General features: G+C 32.5%; 1 protein-coding gene across 4 annotated transcripts in view; it reads right to left on the bottom strand.

Annotated features, from left to right (window-relative positions):
- The window catches only part of LOC143083701 (cleavage and polyadenylation specificity factor subunit 6-like), a 29,544-nt gene extending 10,688 nt beyond the window's left edge, over positions 1–18,856 (bottom strand). For 2 of the 4 annotated variants that reach the window (XM_076259992.1, XM_076259993.1), the window contains exons 1-14: positions 18,732–18,856; positions 16,371–16,445; positions 15,170–15,259; positions 14,766–14,869; positions 13,021–13,196; positions 12,136–12,279; positions 11,264–11,370; positions 10,591–10,684; positions 9,090–9,167; positions 8,627–8,748; positions 7,776–7,879; positions 7,269–7,375; positions 6,338–6,485; positions 70–303 (exon numbers count right to left, since the gene is read on the bottom strand). In XM_076259992.1, the coding sequence (XP_076116107.1) occupies positions 75–303; positions 6,338–6,485; positions 7,269–7,375; positions 7,776–7,879; positions 8,627–8,748; positions 9,090–9,167; positions 10,591–10,684; positions 11,264–11,370; positions 12,136–12,279; positions 13,021–13,196; positions 14,766–14,869; positions 15,170–15,259; positions 16,371–16,445; positions 18,732–18,788 (1,635 nt within the window). In that variant the 5' untranslated portion in view covers positions 18,789–18,856 and the 3' untranslated portion in view covers positions 70–74. The remainder of the gene's footprint in view (positions 1–69; positions 304–6,337; positions 6,486–7,268; positions 7,376–7,775; positions 7,880–8,626; positions 8,749–9,089; positions 9,168–10,590; positions 10,685–11,263; positions 11,371–12,135; positions 12,280–13,020; positions 13,197–14,765; positions 14,870–15,169; positions 15,260–16,370; positions 16,446–18,731) is intronic. The other 2 variants (XM_076259994.1, XM_076259995.1) reach the window with 2 other exon arrangements.
- Between the last annotated feature and the right edge of the window lie 697 nt (positions 18,857–19,553).

The following is a 19,553-nucleotide window of genomic DNA, read 5'->3' as shown; positions in this document are numbered from 1 at the left end:
CCATATCAATTAAATGGAATAGCCCTTACCCTATTCATTACAAGCTTCTTTCCCAGAAGCAATCATTACCTAAATTAGTGTCGTCTGCTGCTGTATTCTCTTTCCCTTTCCCTGTCACGATCTCGGTCTCTGTCAGATCTGTGTGAGGACCGTGACGATGATTCCTCAGCATAGTGACGATCCCCCCTTTCTCTACTCCTCTCCCTGTATTCTGCTCGATCCCGACTTCTTGATCTGTGACTTCTACTTCTCCTTTCCTTTTCTCTCTCGCGTTCCCTAGATCTTGATCTTCTTGCACTGCTCCTGTTAAATTAAACCATTATAAATCACATAAGCAGAGTAGGTCCGATTACTTTCAATGTAATTGATTAAATTACAATTACTTTGTCATTTGTACAATTAAATTAAATTAATGATTACATCATTTCTGAAAGTGTCTGATTAAATTAATGATTACATTGGCAAAGTAATCATGATTACATCTGATTACAATGAATTTTAAAATATAACCGATTTGAATGATTTGAATGAATTAACGCTTAAAACAACTATAGTACTTTTTAGAAAGGATTTTGTTTTATATATTATAAAATGATAACTTCAAACTTCATCTATTTAATAAACATCAAAAGTTCATGACATACATACATGAACATTGAATCACTGGTCATGACCCATTACACTTTGCCATCATTGATATCTGAATTATTTAGCTTCAATTGAATATAGTTTTATAAAGAGTTTGCTGTTTGTCTACTGACTTCTTACAGACTTTATATGTATTTAAAGGTGCAGTTTATGGAAGTTAAAATATGGATGAAATAAAGTTACCAGTTGAAAACTATGTCAAATTTTAATAGAATTGTTTTATCAAATTGTAAACCAAATACAAGTACTTTAAATCAAAGCATTCATGTCCAGTCCAAGTACAAAATATAAAAAAAAAATGATTATTTTAAACAAGATATTTGTCCAACTTTTAATTTAGTTTGTGCTAATTAGATAAGTTTTCACACGTCTGGTTAATCTTTTATCATATATATTGTCCTACAGCTATATTCAATCAAAAATTGCAATAAAAACAAACCTTAATTGGTTTCCTACCAGTCAATTCAAAGTTGACAAAAATCACAATATTAACAAAAGATTATAATTTAGGGTTAAAGAAAAGTATAACATAATTATTACTTAAATATAACAGTTTTTATACGACCGCAAAAATTTTAATTTTTTGGTCGTATATTGCTATCACGTTGGCGTCGTCGTCGGTGTCGTTGTCCGAATACTTTTAGTTTTCGCACTCTAACTTTAGTAAAAGTGAATAGAAATCAATGAAATTTTAACACAAGGTTTATGACCACAAAAGGAAGGTTTGGGGTTGATTTTAGGAATTTTGGTCCCAACATTTTAGGAATAAGGGGCCAAAAAGGGCCCAAATAAGCATTTTCTTGGTTTTCGCACTATAACTTTAGTTTAAGTGAATAGAAATCTATGAAATTTTGACACAAAGTTTATGACCACAAAAGGAAGGTTGGGATTGATTTTGGGAGTTTTGGTTCCAACAGTTTAGGAAAAAAAAGCCCAAATAAGCATTATTTTTGGTTTTTGCACCATAACTTTAGTATAAGTAAATAGAAATCTATGAAATTTAAACACAAGGTTTATGACCATAAAAGGAAGTTTGGGTTGGATTTTGGGAGTTTTGGTCCTAACAGTTTAGGAATAAGGGGCCCAAAGGGTCCAAAATTGAACTTTGTGTGATTTCATCAAAAATTGAATAATTGGGGTTCTTTGATATGCCGAATCTAACTATGTATGTAGATTCTTAATGTTTGGTCCCGTTTTCAAATTGGTCTACATTAAGGTCCAAAGGGTCCAGTTTGATTTTAACAAAAATTGAATCCTTGGGGTTCTTTGATATGCTGAATTTAAAAATGTACTTAGATTTTTAATTATTGGCCTAGTTTTCAAGTTGGTCCAAATGGGTGTCCAAAATTAAACTTTGTTTGATTTCATCAAAAATTGAATAAATGGGTTCTTTGATATGCCAAATCTAACTGTGTATGTAGATTCTTAATTTTTGGTCCAGTTTTCAAATTGGTCTACATTAAGGTCCAAAGGGTCCAAAATTAAACTAAGTTTGATTTTAACAAAAATTAAATTCTTTGGCTTATTTGATATGCTTTATCTAAATATGTACTTTGATTTTTGATTATGGGCCCAGTTTTCAAGTTGGTCCAAATCAGGATTCCATATCAAGTATTGTGCAATAGCAAGAAATTTTCAATTGCACAGTATTGCACAATAGCCAGAAATATCTAATTGCACAATATTGTGCAATAGCAATTAATTTTCATTTGGAGTTATCTTTCTTTGTATAGAATAGTAGTTGATAATATATGTTGGAAATTTGCCAGACATGACTATGATGCCATTTTCTATTTTTATTTGCCAATAACTTTATGTAAATAACTTCATTGGAAATTTGCCAATATAAAATGTTGCTGATGAAGCTTTTTTTCCTTATCTTAGGCCTAAAATAAAATATTGTTTGTTTCCCCAATCCCGACCGACCGGGAAAAATCGCCGCGACCGGAATAATTTTATTGCCGATTTTGTGTAGAATTTTTTTTTATCGAAATTCATGTGGTGGTGCGGTGCTCCTATGAAATGGACAAGTCAAATACTAAGACATAAGGAGACGCTGTTCTTCAAAGCGCCTTTGAAATCGGCATTGTTGAAAACGCATTGATGACGCGACTTGGCTTCTTATTCCACGTGGTCTCGGGTCTTTACGATATTCAGAACAATATTCTCTAGATTGTTCATACATTTACATGGACGCCGTTCTGTCAGTTTTTGTTGCCGTTTATTCGGCTGGAAACTTTTTGGAAAGATTTTCGAAGAAGGAAATATTTGAAGACATATGTGAGGACGTTATAGCCGATTTAAAATTGACTGAAGAGGAGGAGGATGCTCTTGACAAAAAACACATCCGTGTATCAAAACAAAGTGTTTCTACTGAAATATTTAGTCCACACTACGATGATGACATGAAACTTGCAATAGACTTTAATAAAGACTTTTTTGTTTATGTAATTTATACATGTTTCTCGTTTCTCGTTTTTTTATATAGATTAGACCGTTGGTTTTCCCCTTTGAATGGTTTAACACTTGTAATTTTGGGGCCCTTTATACAAGCCTTTATAGCTTGTTTGGTGTGAGCCAAGGCTCCGTTTTGAAGGCCGTACCTTGACCTATAATTGTTTACCTTTATAAATTGTTATTTGGATAGAGAGTTGTCTCATTGGCACTCATACCACATCTTCCTATACCTATTTAAGTTTTGGAAATTTTGCATTGACATTAATATTGATGGGACCTCTACAGAAAAAGAAGCCTCCTCCTCAAATGTTGTCAACACCTTTGACAAAATGATGGGAGCCAGTCAAGCTGTCAACAAATTTTCTAAGAGAAAAGAAGAAGCTATTAACAAGTTAACAGGTATGCATAATAAGTGACCGTCCCAACATCTATTTCTTGCAAGCAAAGGTAGACTTTTTTAGGATAAGGAGAGTCTCCTCACCTTTGTTTGCATTCCTTTTCTTGCAAATTTTCAAACCCCTTTACCTAAATTCCCTAATAATTTCCATATGCCCTTACTTATTTAACCCGCGGCCTGAAAGCAATTGATTTAAATTAATCATTTGGTCCCTAATAAAAGCAGATCACTCCACACTAGTCTTGTTAAAGCAGACAGCCCATGCATACTTCTCTAAATAGTGGTAACTGTTGGAGAATCCAGAGCATTTTTACAGACTGCTAACCAAGTATGACTACTGTTGGGGATCTGTTATCACACCTGAAGGTTTGCTTTTATAGTATTACCAAAATATATTCTTTTCACTTTTAATATATAATAACATGGTCTTGCATAGCATGATTTTGTGACCCAACATTGAATGACATTTCCACATTTAACAAACACTCTCAGTTGATTGTATTTTATATGCATGTTCCATTGAGTTATTCAGTGTTTGATATGGGTTCAATGTTCAAATCCTTCTTTCAGTGGAAAATTGCATACTTCAGTGAATGGTTTAAACTTCATTCTACTAGAACACTCTCTGACGTTGAACTTGGACAGATTTCTGACAGATTATACTGCTTAATATAATAAACAGAAGGCTCAGTATTTTAGACATTTTCTTCATTGAAAATTCCCAATATATATATACAAAGTACTCTAGGATATTATTTTTTATTTATTAAAGATCTCTGTTGTTCTTTATTTCAGGTGATGCTGTTGAAGGCGTGGTGAATGTGCACTGTGCACCTACAAATAGACTGTGATGTACACATGTGGAATTTCCGTATTATGACTCTACCGTGGCACAGCCCGATATATGTGCCTCCTGTGCAGCTGTGGGGGCAACAAAATCTGTGTCATTATTGGAAAATTACCACTCAAAAGAAACCCAATTAAATAAACTATTTCAATTTATACATAGAGTTTTATTTAATAAGTCTGACATGAGGAAACTGATAGCTTAATACACTCTAGAATTTAAAATACAGCCCTATAATGATGGTTTGTAATTTCCTATTTACAAGTACCAAAAAAAAAAAAAATTTACCAAAAAAATAAAATAATTTACCTACCTACCTACCCTCACCTGACTTGATAGGGTCGGGTTTGGGGAAACAAACAATTATTTATTTTTGGCCTTATCTAAAATGTTTTTAGATAATGTATGTTGGACATTTGCCAGACATGAATATGATGTCATTTTCTATTTTTATTTGCCAATAACTTTATGTAAATAACTTCATTGGAAATTTGCCAATATAAAATGTTGCTGATGAAGTTTTTTTTATTGTTTTATACAATAAACAATGTATATTCACTTTTACAACCAACCAATCTTTACCATTCAGTGATAACAAGCACTTTATTTTACATTTTAATATTTTATGATGTATTTAAAAGAGTAGTTATTGTTGCAAACTCCATTAGAAATTTGAATTGATATCAGTTTTGAAAAAAGGGAAACAGGGATGTGAAAAAAAGGGGGGGGGGGGGGGGGGGTTTAAATTTTTCTCATTTCAGATTTCATAAATAAAAAGAAAATTTCTTCAAACATTTTTTGAGAGGATTAATATTCAACAGCATAGTGAATTGCTCAAAGGCAAAAAAAAACTTTTAAGTTCATTAGACCACATTCATTCTGTGTCAGAAACCTATGCTGTGTCAACTATTTAATTTTAGATTTAAAAAGTTTTGAAGAAGAAATCTTTAATTGATTTGTAAAATCTTGACATTTGTTTTGTGTAAAAAAAAACATGTAATGTCAAAAATTTGATCACAATCCAAATTCAGAGCTGTATCACGCTTGAATGTTTTGTTCATACTTGCCCCAACTGTTCAGGGTTCGACCTCTGCGGTCGTATAAAGCTGTGCCCTGCAGAGCACCTGGTTATCAAATATATATATGAACATCTTTAAATTGTGAATAAATGTACAATAACTTTTACTGAGGCCAGAGACATAAAATTGTAAGGCTAATGATGACTTTTCAACACATCATTTTGACCAAACATGTGACCCAATCCCATTAAATACACATCCCTTAAATATTTTAATGTATGCTGATGATGTAGTTCTTTTATCATCATCAGAGCAAGGACTTCAAAATTGTGTTAACAAATTAAATAAATTTACAGTTGATTATAAAATGACAGTTAACACAAAAAAGACCAAGGTTCTTGTATTTAACAAATCAGGAAGACTTAAAAATATTAAAATATCATTAGGAAACCAGACTTTAGAATGTGTACAGAACTACACATACTTAGGTATAAATTTTTCATCATCTGGGAGTTTCCAAATAGCAAAGAAAGAACTTTATAACAAAGGAATGAAAGCATATTTCAAATCAAGGAAGACCTTTTCAGTGGAAAGCCCAAAACCTAGTATTTTATTACACATCTATAACCATACAATCCGACCAATCTTGTTGTATGGATCTGAAATTTGGAGTTATGTGACATAAGTACATCAAAATTTTTCATTAATTACAATTAATTGGAAATCTATGCCAATTAACCTGAGAATTTGTGCCTCTTGAACTTTTAACGTCACAAAACAATATCTTTTCCATTGTGGCTTCAGAGATGAAGACATCAAAAATTTACAAGAACCTTTGTGATGTCCAGTAATGGCGGACAAATTAATAAGGAAAAGGATGATGATAACGTACATCTGATTCAGACACTGTAATATCAATCAAGACTCTTTTTTTATGTTAAATACAACTGAAAATTTTCAATTTCTTACTTTGATCCATATGACTTCTCTTCTATACCATGAAGTGTGTCTTGTAGAGAGCTAATGAGAATTTTACATCGATCGTCACTGGCAATCTTTGACTGTTTAATCAGAGAGATGGCCGTCACTAATGTCTCTATTGCACTTGCAAATTCTCCTGTGTAAAGAGCAATAGATAAGTTTTTAGAATAATTCATTGATCTTATTGAAAAAGGATAATAAACCTACATACATTTTAATGAAAAAGCTTTCATTTCCAAGTCTGCAACAGAGAAATATTTTGAGATACTTGTAGTTCATCTCAAATTAATACCAGAAGTTTGACAGACCAAGGGACAAAACTCTTGTCTAGTTTGAATCCTTACTTTACACACAACGTTAATGTATGATTATGGTTGATTGTTTTTATAACTTTTGAATAATTTTTCATAAAATATATCACTTATTATTCATCATGGTGATCAAAGATAATCTCAGGTAAACACTTGTTGTAAAAGAATATCACCAATCAATACAGTGTGGTCAGTGGGAATTAAATTATACTTGTATTGTCTGATTAACACTTCAATCCATTTAAATCACCTAGATCATGTTTATTTACAGTTAAGAAAATGAATGCTTTTGTTATTATTAAGACGGTAAATATGATTGGAGTCAACCGAAAATATTGACGCATCAGGAGTCAAAATACACATATTTATATGGGACACAGTTTGAGACCATGGGAAAATTAAGACTCATCTGAAATTTTGAGTCAACCTTGTTCAAGACAACAAGATGGTACATGTGCACAAATTGTTGCAAATAATTTGAAATTGTGGGAAAAAAGTTAAATCTGGCAATTTTTCTGGAGACTAATTCTTTTTAGGTCAATAAATGCTTCATCTGACTTTTATCCCTCCAACGTGTTCAAAAAAAAAAATATAAAGAAGAAATGTACCTGCACTTGCGTCCTGTACAGCTCTGGATATAGCACTACTCGATACAGTCTTATTTCTCTGGAAAATCTCTTCAAATTCTTGTTCACTGAGGGCTGGTGATTCTGGTCTAAAAATTATAAGTTTACAAATTAGTCTTTCTTTGTTTGAAATACTAAAACTGTTTAAATTTCAGTGACTTGCATAGCAATGATACATTCAAAATTTCTGTTTTTCCAAACATATTATGCTCTTTCGGAAATCTTCAATTTATTCTTAAAGATAAAACTATTTCATTTAATTCAGCACTACAATGTTTTTAGTTACTAATTATTACATTACAAAAAGTTTATAGTATGCTTTTTGGTTTGGTGTTTAAGTTTTAGCCTCTTTCACTTTTAACCCATTATCTGCTATAAATTGAATGTGAATCTCATAAATATCACACATCGTGGTGTTGAATGCATGACTGTGAACCAGAGCTCAGAGAAACTTGATTGAATAACTAGTATTTACTGTATTCCTATTACCTTTCAGGAGGGGGTCTAGAGTAGTGATCTGGAGGTCTGTAAGGGTCTGTAGGGTATGACACTGGTGGTGGCCTTCCATATGGGTCTCCTCCAGGATGTAAAGGCTGTAAAGAAATTTATAAACATGAACCTCATAGCTTAAGTATCAGATGAACAATGCAAAAGATATTTAACAACACAACATTTGATTGGTTTATTGAGAGAAAAGCAATGGATATCTGATCAAATTACTATAAAATTAACTACAAATATGGATAATAAAACTCTGTGCAAATCTAGTGTTCTTTTCATGTCTTCATTGTCTAATTTTTTGGTACAGTGAAACCTGATTAAACCGAACCCTGAATAAACCGGAAACCTGTCTAATCCAAACTATTTCTGAAGACCAATCATATCACATTTTATGCATTGTGAACCTGATGAAACCGAATACCTGCCAAAACCGAACAAAATCTCAAGTCCCGAAAGGGTTCGGTTTAGTCAGGTTTCACTGTACTTTGAAAATTTTTAATTAACAGGTAAACTGTAACTGATTTAGGACAAAGATCTGATTATTGTAGTATTTTTTCATATGAAACAGTATACATGTCCATTAGAGTTAAAAGTTTCAGACACCATTTGCCAACTCCACCTGTATGTATTCATTGGAATAATTCAAGCAGTGTTAGCTTTTCTTATCATTAAATAGACAAATTACTTATAATAAATGAAAATAATACAGCTAAAATTTTAGATATAAGCAATTTATACTGTTAAGCCATGTTCACATTTTTGATGCAAATGCTAAAACATATATCCATCGCTTGTAAATTGATAGCATTGACCTACATAACATACAAAAGTATACTTACTGCCACAGCAGGGGGTGGCCCTCCATGGGGTGGAGGAAAGAAAGCTGGATTAACATGTGGTGCTGGAGCTGTCGGATGGCCAGGTGGTGGCAAAGATATTGGAGGATTCGCTGGTGGCATACCTATAATCAAAATCGTTAATGCATAAATCATAAACAGTATAACATCATGGATCACACTACTTCAAAAGCATAGGGAGTTACTTCTCCTTTTGGAATTGGTAGGGAAAAGAAGTGAGACTTAAAGGACAGAGTTTGTTCTCTTTTAGCATCTTTGTTAGGATGTGAATAATTAACAATTGATATTTGACAATAAAAGTTATCCATTAGGTACTTACATGAACATACAGTGGCTTAATTGTTCATTCATAAATTGGCACTTTCAAACTTTTCTCAATTTCAATGAAAAGTTACAATTTCTATCATTTAAAGATCTAAAGATCTATTGTTAACTATGAACTTACCTGGATGTGGCATTCTTGCTCCAGGTGGTGGCACTGGTTGAGGACCTGGGGGTGGTGGCCCATTGGGAGGATACCCTACTAAAACATAAACAAATAGAATATTAAAGTCATTTCTCTTACACATGGAATTTTGCTTATTTTAAACATGAACTGTATATAAACATAAACAGACATACATAGAAAAGGCTTATTTTCAATTCGAGAAACATCTTCTGTTCAAAATTACCCTTAAAAAGCAATTTTTACTCAATTGTAAAGGCATAATATATGTTTTGTATTATAAATGGTCTCCGTCTTTCATCATTTGAGAAGCATAGATAAAGTTTCTATTTCATATTTCTTGCAAATCCAAGAAAATATGTATACGAGATGCATGAATTCAAGGCAATAGCTTTGGTCTAACACATCTCCAATACTTTAACTGAACAATTCCTTTTACCCAACATGCAACAACAGGCCAGAACTAAAAATATTATTGCTCCTCATTTAAATATCCTTCCATATGGCTTTATTTGTGTATGACAGGTCAAAAGGAATACAAAAAATTAAGATGACAAGTCTGCAGAATTTTTTAGTCAAAATTGTTTTTGAGAAAATATATTTTTGATAATTATTCTATAATCGTTTAAATCCCAATTGTTAAAAGTAAGTTATAATGCTTAATCAATTAAGGTTAAACTGAAAGAATGCATGTCCATGGCTGCAGGATTTTTACATTATTAAGTACTTTTCAGTTTGTTTTCAGTAACTGCAAACATTCCTCGATATGGTATTCTATTGTTTATTATTTGGTTTTGGTAGTACTTGTATTTTTGTTATTTTTCAATCCATTATTTAAGATTGAAGTTCTTCTATCACTGATTTTATTGTTTACTTAGCCAATTATAAAAAATTCAGAGGGTTTAAATCTAATAAAAAAAAGTCTGGTTTGGGCAATAAGCATTTTAATTCTGGCCTCACCAAACAGGACCTTACAACCATGAGGTATTTCAGACAGTGATTACCAGGAAATAATGACACACTTACCTCCTTGTTGAGGAGGTTGTTCAAAGAAACCTTTCAAATGATAAGTATTGAGAATAAAATGAAGGCTATTCATTTCTTAACTCTACTTTTTTCATTTTTAGTTAGTTTTTTTTTCAGTTTAAGGTTTGCATGAAGGATGTTCTAGAACTTAAAAGTGTGAGAAAACTATTTTTATCAAATCCTATGGTTGATTTCTGACAAAAGTTTCAACATTCAACTATTGATATTAGTTTTTTTGGTGTGTTAGACAAATTAAAACTGATAAATGACAATGTTTGAATTGAGGCTTTCTTAAATGCATACTGTAGCTAAACAAAAACACAAAATATGGAAATTGATTAATAGGCTAAAACTCCTAGAAACTAACATGTATAATCATTTAAACCAAAAATCAAGTGTACAACGAAATTACGATGTTTCCTCAATCCACAAAAGCAAATCAATCCAGTTACAGAAATCAATTAGTTAATCTAACCTGGTGGTCTTTCCCACTCTGGACGAGGAGGTGGTCCACGTGGATCTTGTGGTGGTGGACCTCTGAATGGAGGTGGAGGGCCTCCTCTCATCATCTGATAACAAATGAGGGCAATACAATCAATAATTTTTCTTTGAAATAATTAACAATGTTTTTACAACTAAAATTAAATATGTAGTGTAAATAGTGATAATAATTTGCTTCAATTATAAACACTTTAAGTTTGTTTTTAGGCTAAACAAATTTCACAATAACATGAATAAAGAGACATGGTTATTTATTAAGTAGCAAATTAAATGTTTAGGTTTCTTTTTTAATCTACATTACATGATAGTACTTGATAACTTTTATTTGACTGGGTTTTGCTTATAAGAAAATTGAACCAATCTGTAGATTTCTGCTTGTAATATTACTCAAGACTGCTTATAATCATCCTTAGTATTTATCTTTCATTGAGGTCAATGTACTTATGCGAATGACCATTGTACCATTCCCTGAGCAACATTTACAGCGGTTTAATCCATACCAATATAAAAAAGAAGATGTGGTATGATCATGATGATTGCCAATGAGACAACTATCCACAAAAGACCAAAATGACAACTCCAGTTAACTAAATGGTGTACTAGTTGCTTAATTATTAAATACAATTTCAACATGAGTATTAACTAACATGCCCTCCTGGTGGTGGACCTCCAAATCTCATGTGTGGTCCTGGAGGTGGTCCAGACATTGGAGGGGGACCAGATGTTGGAGGGAATCCTCTAGGTGGTGGTCCTCCTGAAAAAGGAAAAGTTAAGTTTAAAATATAGCATCAAAATTATGTCCTGTGCAAAATAAACAAGTTTCTGATTCTTCACTTTTGTCATAATAAAGATATCAATGTTTCGTAACAGCCTGACATCTGAAAAGATAATTTGAATGTTAAAACAAGAATGTGTCCAAAGTACACGGATGCCCCACTCGCACTATCATTTTCCATGTTCAATGGACCGTGAAATTGGATAAAAAATATAATTAGGCATTAAAATTAGAAAGATAATATCATAGGGAACATGTGTACTAAGTTTCAAGTTGATTGGACTTCAACTTCATCAAAAACTACCTTGACCAAAAACTTTAACCTGAAACATGAACTTTCATTTTCTATGTTCAGTGGACCGTGAAATTGGGGTCAAAATTTTAATTTGGCTTTAAAATTAGAAAGATCATATCATAAGGAACATGTGTACTAAGTTTCAAGTTGATTGGACTTCAACTTCATCAAAAACTACCTTGACCAAAAACTTTAACCTGAAGCGGGACAGACGGACGGACGAACGAACGGACACACAGACCAGAAAACATAATGCCCCTCTACTATCGTAGGTAGGGCATAAAAAATATTGCAAATAACTAAAAAATATCAAGAAAATGATGCAAAATAGAAAATAAAATGTTCCTTATGATCTCCAAATAAGTTCAGTAGAAATAAAAATATTAATTAAAATCTTCTGTCAGAATTATTTCATGCACAAACCAGTTTATTTATTCTTTCTTTCTTACCTGGGAATCCTGGAGGGGGTCCACCATGTGGAGGCGGGCCTGGTGGGGGACCGTCTCCTGGGCCTGGGGGTCTGTTCTGTCTTGGCATAAATCCTGGCTTTCCAGGTGGTGGTCTCTGCTGTTGAGGTCTTGGACCTGGGGGACCTAGAAAAGCGTTTGAACAAAATGTGCAAGCTCTGTAGAACTAGAGGTTTAATACAGTGTACTGCTTACCTAGTATTTGTTAACAATATAATTAAATGATCCTACAAGAGGTTAAAAAGAGCATGATGCTTTAGGAGCTGAAAAAGCATTAAATTTTTTTTACTCTTTTTCTCTTTATAAAAAGAGGTGTCTCATACCCAGTCTGACATTCTATGCCTAGGTGTTCAAACTACAAATGTATGAAGGTTGAAGGGTTATGACAATAGCTAACCTGGCCATAAGTTCTGTATGAAATAAAAGAAAATATCTTTCTAAAAATAATGAGTCATAATTCAAGATCACTTAATGGTAAATTAAGTTCTTTTCTTTTTTCAATAATGTCAGTATTTGGTCATAAACAAACAAGATGAAAATTCAACTGATAACATTCTGTAAAGTGGTATTTATTTTAGCAGAGTTAATTTTGGCAATGTCTGACAAAACCCCTTTATGATTTTCTGGTCCTTTTTATGATATTCCTTGTAAATTGCAATTTTCAAGAAGAGATATTTTCAAGATTTTTTTGTATCTAATCAACTTATTTTCATGATTTTTTGTATTCAATCAACTTATTTTCTTTTTTTTATCTAGTCAAATTATTCGCGAAATAAACCCCTAAGTAAAATTACCCACTTTACTGAGGTATTATCAATCATCAAGACTTTAGATATTATATATATATATGAAAAGAAGTCAACTCACTGTAATTACCATTTTGAGGAGGTCCACCATCTTTCTTTGACTGGGCTTCAAATTGACTTAGGGCCTGTTTGTTAGCATTTGTTACCTGTGGAACTTGGCCATGGATTTCTTTTTTTGGTAGTTTGTCAAATATCAACCTAGAAGAGTTGTCTGATCCAACTACCACTACTGCAAACCTAAAAATGACCAAAAAAAAATAGTATTTGTTATTTAAGCAGCTCTTTCCATCAATAAATATGAGGTGATTAAATTTAAAACACTCTGAGTGAGGTTAATTACTTTGGAACAGGGTAAATGCTGGTGATTCAGAGTGACACTGTTATATAATGCCTTTAGATATAAATGCTAGTGATTCAGAGTGACACTGTTATATAATGCCTTTAGATATAAATGCTAGAGATTCAGTGACGCTGTTATATAATGCCTTTAGATATAAATGCTAGTGATTCAGAGTGACGCTGTTATATAATGCCTTTAGATATAGTGCTAGTGATTCAGAGTGACGCTGTTATATAATGCCTTTAGATATAAATGCTAGTGATTCAGAGTGACGCTGTTATATAATGCCTTTAGATATAAATGCTAGTGATTCAGAGTGATGCTGTTATATAATGCCTTTAGATATAAATGTTAGTAATTCAGAGTGACACTGTTATATAATGCCTTTAGATATAAATGCTAGTGATCCAAAGTGACGCTGTTATATAATGCCTTTAGATATAAATGCTAGTGATTCAGAGTGATTCTATTATATAATGCCTTTAGATATTTCAGAGTGAACCATTCTCAGTGAGCGCTGTGTTTTGATGTGTTTGAGCTTTTCTTTTGATTTGCCATTTGAATACGGACTTCCCATTTTGTATTTTTCTCAGAGTTCAGTATTTTTGTGATTTTACTTTTTACAACAAGATTCACTATGAAAATCACCACCAACAGTGAAATTAAACTAGATCACACTTGGTGTACAATTTTCTTCGTAAGTCAACACCAAACATACACTTTATTATTTTGATTTGAAGAAGTAGAATTACATATACAACCTGAGTCTAGATTGCCCCAAGGATAATATCCTCTTATCAATAAATGTTGTACATAATTTAATCTAATATTAAATTTAGATCTGAAAGTTTTTTGAAGTGCAAAATCATGAAAATGGTGGGAAAATGATTAACATAAAATTTCTGTATTAAACCAGATTTTATTTTTATTTCTACAAGAAAGGAATTTGTTCTTGGCAATCTTACAGCTGATGTTCTTCCACAACATCAACAAAAATAGCATACCGCATTTATGCGCCTGTCCCAAGTCAGGAGCCTCTGGCCTTTGTTAGTCTTGTATTATTTTAATTTTAGTTTCTTGTGTACAATTTGGAAATTAGTATGGCGTTCATTATCACTGGACTAGTATATATTTGTTTAGGGGCCAGCTGAAGGACGCCTCCGGGTGCGGGAATTTCTCGCTACATTGAAGACCTGTTGGTGACCCTCTGCTGTTGTTTTTTATTTGGTCGGGTTGTTGTCTCTTTGACACATTCCCCATTTCCATTCTCAATTTTATTTGAAAATTTCTAATTTTTTCATTCTTTAAAACCTGAGTAAATAAGTTAAATTGTGCTAACTAAGTCTTCTAACATTTTCCCCCCAAAAGATGGTATTTTTTAGTTGCATGGTGCTATGTAAATAAGACAGAGTTTAACATTAATTCAAACATGTCCAGATCTGTAGGCTTGGAAACTGTAAACATACCCTTTAGACTGTCCATTTGCTCTATTTTCATAAAATTTAATCTCCACTAAATCTGTGACTCCTACTGAGGCTATGGCATCTGTTAAATCTTGATCTGTCGTCCACTGAAAAATAAAATCCAATTGCATAATTATTTGATGTTGACTGGAAAAGAGACTTCTTATAATCAATCCAGACCTACTACACTTTAAAGTTTTTGACAAAATTGTCAACATTAAGATATGTATTTTCATTCTATTATCTTTTTCTATAGGTGACACTGGGCTTTAAATTTCTTTTCATACAGTGAACGAAATGTGTTCAATGCTTACCCATTTTTTTCTCAGGTAGAATGTTTTTTGTATTGGTACGAAGGCAACATCAAACAATTTAAATTAAATTTTTGACCTCAAATAAATTCTTACCCATGTGAGGTTTCCTACATATAAACTTATCCTCCTACCACTATAACCTGCTGGTACAGATATTGACAAAGCTTTTGTTTCTTCTATTGTCTGAAAAATAACAAGCATTTAAATATTTATATATTTAACATAAAGATACAGAAGTTAGCTGTTAACTCTATTTGTTTGTAAGTCTATTTTGAAGTACTTTCTCAGAGGAATAAGTTTGAAGGTTTGTGACTTGAAACAACTCAATAATAGGATGCACTTTATATCAAACATATATCTGTATGAACTGTCAAATACTATGGCAATTCTATTTATCTTTTTTATGTGAGTAAGTTAATACTATTTTTATGTACATCTTTTTTTCATGTAATGCAGTACACATAAGGTTATAAATATGAAACTAACTCTCCCATCTTGAACAAGGCATCATAGCTATATATATAGTCATTGTAAAACAGTTTAATTACACCCTTTAACATTGTACCCGATTACATCTACAGGGGGGGTCTCATTGGGGGGTTCTGATCCCGGATCCCGCTTACTGTTTTGTCAGCTTCACGTATCCCGCTTACACTATGTAGGTAAGCAATTTTCGTGTTTTTGTAATTTCCAGTGTCCCGCTAGACTTCATTTCCCGTTTTCATGGCACAAAAATTTTCACGTGTCATGCTTACAGAAAATTGGCAGTCCCGCGTCACGCTTAGACCCCAATGAGACCCACTACAGGGTGAATACATTGATACTAAACACTGTTGAAAGGTGGATTACTGTGAAATTGGCTACCAACAGAAACTTAAATAACTATGATAGTTGTATAGACTGTTTGTTTATGTGTTACATATATTTTTTTTTTGTTCATTTTTTTACATAAATGAGGCTGTTAGATTTCTCGTTTGAATTGTTTTACATTGTCTTAACGGGGCCTATTATAGCTGACTATGCGGTATGGGCTTTGCTCATTGTTGAACGACGTACGGTGACTTATAGTTGTTAATGTCTGTGCTCATTTTGGTCTTTTGTGGCTAGGATAGTTGTCTCATTGGCAATCATACCACATCTTCTTTTTTATATAGTATGTGGAGAGATTTTTTTCAGAGAGAATAATCCCTTAAATGAGTCAAATACATAATAAATATACAACCTTTTATATATTATACCACAAGAGCTTGCCAACACAGATTATACATGAGCCATTAAAAAAGCTATCAATTACCTCAGTAGACTCTGCAGATGAGGATGCAGTTATAACATCATTATACAAATCATCATCTTGTGTAAATTCCTCATTCTGAAAGATAAATTATTCAATTAAATATATCGTATGTAGTTTTACAGTTCATTATTCATTTTCAGTGGATTTATTTGAAAATCAGCCTGCGAACTGTTTTTATATCAGGACAAGGGTTATTATAGTAAATGAATGAAAAAAGATGCTTTAATACCTCTTACAAAAATTTGAACAAAAAATGTTTTAATGTGCAGTGAGGTGCATCCTTGCACCGTAGACTATTGGCTACCCTTTAGTTATCTCATAAAACAAATATTCAGATGATATTGTGTGAACAAATTTAGAACATACTTCCCTCATTGTTGAAGGATGTACATGACCTATAGTTGTTAATTTCTGTGTTGTTTGGTCTCTAGTGGAGAGTTGTCTCATTGACAATCGTACCCAACTTCTTCTATATATATTAATCATGACATGAAATTTTTTATATATGATTGGTTTCACTGTGAAGATTTAATGTAAAGACTTTTGTGCGTCCAGATTAGGGAACACCTGTTTTGACATTTCTTCAAATGTCTGGTCTTTAAAGTAGCTGATTTTGAATGCAGGTAAGAATTTATGCTACGCAATATAGTTCAGTTTGAACCAAACAGACTGCCAAAGATGGGAATGAACAGAACAGACTGTCAAAGATGGGAAGCATCAGGGGCAGATCCAGCCATTTTAAAAAGGGGGGTCCCTTCCCAAGACAAAAAGGGGGAGGGGGGTTTCCAACAATATTTCCCCATTTAAATGCATTGATCGTCCAAAAAAAGAGGGGTTCCAACCCCTGAAACCCTCCCCCTGGATCCTCCTATGAGCAAAATTTATTTCATTTTGATAAAAGATTGACATAAAATGAAACCAATTTATTTAATGATTTTTTAGATGGATCATTGTTAAGTATGATTAATCATCAGATTGCAATCATAACTTTATGGTTGAATTTTACACTTTTAATCTTTTCTTTCCAGAGTTCAGCAAACTAAAACAATAACAAGAATGATTCTATTGGTGTAATTGTTAATCGTATCTTATTATATCATTTCTTTTATATATTTCTGGAAATATTTTGCATCAATAAGCACAATAAAAATGCTATGAAGCAGATTTCCTGCCAACATTGGGTCTCCAAGTTCTCCTTCTCCACCCTCCCCCAACCCCATATAATTCTCTCTCAAAGTCCAGATGTAAAAAAATAGCTTCAGCGTTATGATGTCATAGGAATGTGTAACAAACAAAAAATAGCCTTGCAAGCAACTTTGACGTCATAATTATTTGGACTAGTCTACATTAGTTGGTATAAAATTATCCACCAATTTATGGTTATTCCTGACCAGTTAATCATAGTCAGTGCTAGTCCAAATAATTATGACATCTTGAAAGGCTTTTATATTTTTTTTCTTTGACGCCTTACATTGACGTCATAACGCCTAACTCATATTTTCAGTTGGACTTTGAAAGGCAATTTACTGCATTATTAAAATGTTTAGCTGATTTATTTCAAAAATGCTTAATTTTCAGAGTGTAAAATATATTTTTGAACCAAACTTAGTAAAATCTGACGGACCTGAATTTCTATATATCAGATAAAAGTTTTTAAAAAAGCAGTTGACAAGTTCCCAGCTAGGATGGAATTGTAACTTATTTTATTACTGTAGGGATTAATTGAAAATATTTTGCATGAACAATGAAAATTTTATGGCTAATTTGGGTCTCAAAGTCCAACCGAAAAATGGTGGCTTCAGCTTTATAATGTCGAAGGAAGGCGTCAAAGCAAAAATTTAAAATAGCCTTCCAAGACGTCATAATTATTTGGACTAAGCCAGTGCATCACTATTAATTTACTTGTGGAAGAAGAAACATAAGTTTACTTATAGCCCGTCAAAAACTTCCATTTGTTGTTTAACACTTAAAACACCATCTTAGATACTACACTAAAAATACACTTTTAATACACACGTAACACAGGAAAATGAAACAAGCACACCAAGTTAAAAATAATGTTTATGATGTTAATACTGTATGGTCTTTGGTATTCAAGAAGACGGAAATTAATTGCCATTATTAAATTTGCTGCTACAGACATATTATTTTAGACTAGCATAACTCATGAAGAAAATTTATTGAAAAACGTGAGGAAATATATCCTGTTCAACGAAAAATAAATCAAAATGGCGGAAGCATTTGTTTTGTCCACTAAATGACCAAGATCGTTTTAGAATTGAAAAGATGCATAATTGTCTTGTAGGTAAAGTTAATTGTTTCATGTTTAAGTAATAAACTGCATTGATTTAAAGTGAGAACCTGTTCAAATCCTTCTTCTAAATTGTCATAAAGATCGATGTCCACGCCATCCGCCATTTTTTTCTTGAATAATCAGGTAAATGTTAAATCGGTGTCGGAATGACTACAATTTTACGTTTTTCTCCGCCGTACAGTTTACCTGAGGTCAAATGTGAGGGTAGCAAGTCCTAGCAATGCCCCTTTACCGTCAGGGTTCAAACGGTAATTTACGGCTAACGTTAGCGTCAAATTGGATAAAATATAACCATGATTCGTTAGAGGTCTAAAAAAAAATAATTTTAAATTAGGTCATCAATACTCTTCATGCAGTCAAATTCGTACTTTTTTTACCATTTCAACTTTTTTTGATACGAGAGTCACTGATATAAGACTTTTTCAGACAAAACTCACACCTGCAGATTTTTTACTAAGACTTTTTCAGACAAAACTCGCACCTGCAGATTTTTTACTAAGACTTTTTCAGACAAAACTCGCACCTGCAGATTTTTTGCTAAGACTTTTTCAGACAAAACTCGCACCTGCAGATTTTTTACTAAAGAAAACATCTATCAAAATTTATTGAACCACCTTTCTAAAATTTTGACAGAAACTTTTCGAGCTATCCAGAGCTGCATGGGAACAGTATATCTATATATCAATATATATACGTTCCTGTCCAGAGCTAGAGAAAAATAATTATACTTTTTTGCACTTAAAGTTTCGTATTAAATTGATGAAGGACTTAAGAAAATACAGTATAAAGGTTAAAGTTTGGTACCGTGATATCAACAAGGATTTGTATAGTGACTATTCACATCCTTGATATCTAATACTACTACAATG

The sequence above is a fragment of the Mytilus galloprovincialis genome, chromosome 7 (genome assembly GCF_965363235.1).
Source record: "Mytilus galloprovincialis chromosome 7, xbMytGall1.hap1.1, whole genome shotgun sequence".
Lineage (NCBI taxonomy): Eukaryota > Metazoa > Mollusca > Bivalvia > Mytilida > Mytilidae > Mytilus > Mytilus galloprovincialis.
This window is presented reverse-complemented; position numbering and strand designations above follow the sequence as displayed.